Source organism: Anarhichas minor, unplaced genomic scaffold (genome assembly GCF_050575085.1).
Source record: "Anarhichas minor isolate MPS153535 unplaced genomic scaffold, ASM5057508v1 ptg000010l, whole genome shotgun sequence".
NCBI lineage: Eukaryota > Metazoa > Chordata > Actinopteri > Perciformes > Anarhichadidae > Anarhichas > Anarhichas minor.
This window is the reverse complement of record NW_027466456.1, coordinates 14,176,024-14,178,982: the sequence shown is the minus strand read 5'-3', so window position 1 is coordinate 14,178,982 and position 2,959 is coordinate 14,176,024. Positions and strand designations below refer to the sequence as shown.

At 38.9% G+C, this 2,959-nt stretch overlaps 1 protein-coding gene across 1 annotated transcript; it reads left to right on the top strand.

The window, feature by feature from the left end:
* The first annotated feature begins 1,636 nt into the window (after positions 1–1,636).
* Positions 1,637–2,460, top strand: LOC142946892 (cornifelin homolog). The gene is made up of 3 exons (XM_076088515.1): positions 1,637–1,700; positions 1,832–2,019; positions 2,296–2,460. Exons 1-3 carry the CDS (start codon positions 1,637–1,639, stop codon positions 2,458–2,460), a joined length of 417 nt encoding a protein of 138 aa, XP_075944630.1.
* Positions 2,461–2,959: the final 499 nt, after the last annotated feature.

Here is a 2,959-nt window from a genome sequence, read left to right as displayed (position 1 = left end):
GTAGAGAGCATCTGGAACATCACTTGTTAACAATTCGTTCTAGTACAAAAGACACTTTATCGTAATCAGGCTCTGCGTAAGTATTGACGTTTTCTACAGGTTTATTATCCCTTATTTAGGACAAACAGATGAAATGCTCACCAAGTAGTCCTCTGTGACACCTAATCTACAAACCAGCTGAGACACTTAGTGTCAGATGAAGTTCACACTAACACTCAGTATGAGAACACAGGCCTGTGCCAACGAAACATTTAGTCATTCGATTTTTCCCAACAGTTACAACCAAGGAATTGCAGAAGCTAATGTCTGACTGGTTTGCCACACCTGTTACAAGTGACTTGTAATAACATGAATAGCAATGAATACACTAGTTGCCACACCTGTTACAAGTGACTTGTAATAACATGAATAGCAATGAACACACTAGTCTTAATGTGCACTGTGTTTTTTGTTGAGACAATTTGCGCGAAAGGTTCAGGTTAAGCAGCATTGTTGGAGTTCCACTGCTCATACGCAGGTGCCACTCCTCATACAGAGTGTATTCTTTCACAGATTTCCGTGGCAACAACAAGACTCTCAGCCTTATCAGGTAAGATCTTTTAAGTTTGCTGATTGGGGGGCGATTGTGGCTAAGTGGATAGCAGGGCCGTCTTTCAATCAGAGGGTCGGCGGTTCGAACCCCGCCTCCGGATCTGCTAGTCGCATGTCGATGTGTCCTTGAGCAAGACACTTAACCCAGAAATTGCTCCCGTCTACGGTGTAGAAATGTGATAGACTCTGAATTGTAAGTCGCTTTGGATAAAAGCGTCTGCTAAATGACTGTAATGTAATGATTGAGAGATGTCTTTATTTTAAACCAAAAATGTAAACTTAATCTTATATTGTATGTTCAACATACATGGCAATAAACGGTTCTGATTCCTGATTCTGATTCTGACATGTTGAATGCTCACAAGAAGAGAAAAGTGGGAGTAGTTGGTTTTCATTTTGTTGTCTGACATGGCTACACTTTTTGACAAAACATACTCATCCTTTCACAAAAACAGGCATTTGGTTATTTCTGGCAACGATTGGTGTACAGCCGCTGTGCTCTGAGACAAAGGTTCCCACGGGAGCATTGTGCATACCAGCTGAGCTGAAGCAACTGTAGTACGTGAAGAGAGCTCACTAACTGCAGCTTCTTCTGTTGCCATTGTTTACATTGTGATTGACTATGGATATAGATTATGTTCCCCATATGCAATACTATTAGCAACAATTAACATATTCTAATAATGCATTGATTGAACTGCTTTGGTTCTGATATTTATGCACATTTCTTACTGGTGAAAGAAAGCTTGTTTGCACAGGGAACAAAAGATGTGTGGAGGCACTCTCATAAAGTCACTCTGATTAATACATAAACAGAAAAGTAGCAATTCATTTTAAACAACTGCTTTTCAAACTAATTCTCTTTACATTGTACATGAAGTTATAGGAAGTCTAATAAGATTATCAAGTCTTCAGTATGAAATATGTGTTGTAATAAATTATGTTTCTGTTCAGTGTAACTCAAAATGACTTTACCTAGGATTTCTTGATTTCTGTGTGTTCGCAGGTTTAATTGTTCTCCAGCTAAGGTAAAGTTCAAGAGGCAATGGCATATCCCTTGACAGACTGGAACACGGGCCTCTTTGGCTGTTGTGAGGACAAATGTTCTTGTAAGAATCAACACCACAACTTTCAATCATATTTATTCACAATTCTGTCATATATTTGTGGATAACTTGTAAAAAACATCCATGTGTCCTTCAATCATATAAAGCCTCACAGATGTATGTATTTTTTTTAGGTTGTTATGGTTTCTTTTGCTGCCCTTGCCTTGCCTGCACGGTCTCAGGAAACTTTGGAGATAACGGTTGTCTCCCGTTATGTGACATGTGCAGCCCGGCCATAACGGCAGCCTTTGGCATACCTCTGTGTGTGCCTCCTGCAGCCTTGGCTCTACGGGTTGGCATTCGACACAAATATGGTATCAAGGTACGAAACGTATAAAACTGATGATGTTTGAATGAAAGCCTCATATAAAGCTACATAAATGAAGCAATCTTACAAAAATACATTTTAATTTAGAGCTTTAGACACTTGAATTAGGGTTGAATTAGGGCGACAAAGTGAATACTTTGACAGACATTCACATGTTTGTCATTTTCTCTGTGGACTTATTAAAACTAAACACCATTGAACTTAACGATTAATATGAAATACTGAGGAATACAATAAAAATATCATAATCCATATGTTTGATCTCCGCAGGGCTCTCTCTGTAGGGACATAGCGACTTCCTGTTTCTGTGAGTGGTGCTCCTATTGTCAGATGCACCGAGAGTTGAAATATCGCAAGCAAAACAAGACCGTCATCGTCAACATGCAGCCTGCTCCAATGATGATGGCTCCTGCTCCAATGATGGTTGTAAACTAAATTCTGCTGGTTTTCTGAGCCAACCAGGAGTTGTTATGGTTAATTCATACTGAACCTTGGGGCTTTGATTTAGCTCAGATCTATTATCTATGGTGTGATGATGCTGTGGACGTTCATTGTAAAAGCTGATTATTTTTGCTTGGGTGTGGGAGACAGGGATATACACAATTGTAATCATTTTGAATTGTGTCTCCGTGGAATCTGAGCTTGCTGGGTAAATGTCTACATTGTAGACATAATGCTACAATATTGATAATCATGGGATTCTATGGTGGAAGTTGTTAGATTTGATAAGTTAATCACTCTTCTTAATTCTCAATCTTACTTAATAAAAGTGAACTACTGTTGTAAAGGTCTCAAGATGAAGGATCAGGAATAAGCTTTTAAACATGAAAGAGCCTGAGAGCAGAGGTCTGCATCTGTTACCACATTACCAAAAGACTAACATGTCTGTTGTTGCTTTAGGTTCACGCGTGAATACATTTTGTATGATTTAAAC

Excerpts from the sequence above, each read along its gene's own strand:
- LOC142946892 (XM_076088515.1), top strand. The coding sequence starts at position 1,637 with ATGGCATATCCCTTGACAGACTGGAACACGGGCCTCTTTGGCTGTTGT. Across the intron at positions 1,701-1,831 it reads TTGTGAGGACAAATGTTCTT|GTTGTTATGGTTTCTTTTGC; the intron begins GTAAGAATCAAC and ends TATTTTTTTTAG. Across the intron at positions 2,020-2,295 it reads GACACAAATATGGTATCAAG|GGCTCTCTCTGTAGGGACAT; the intron begins GTACGAAACGTA and ends TGATCTCCGCAG.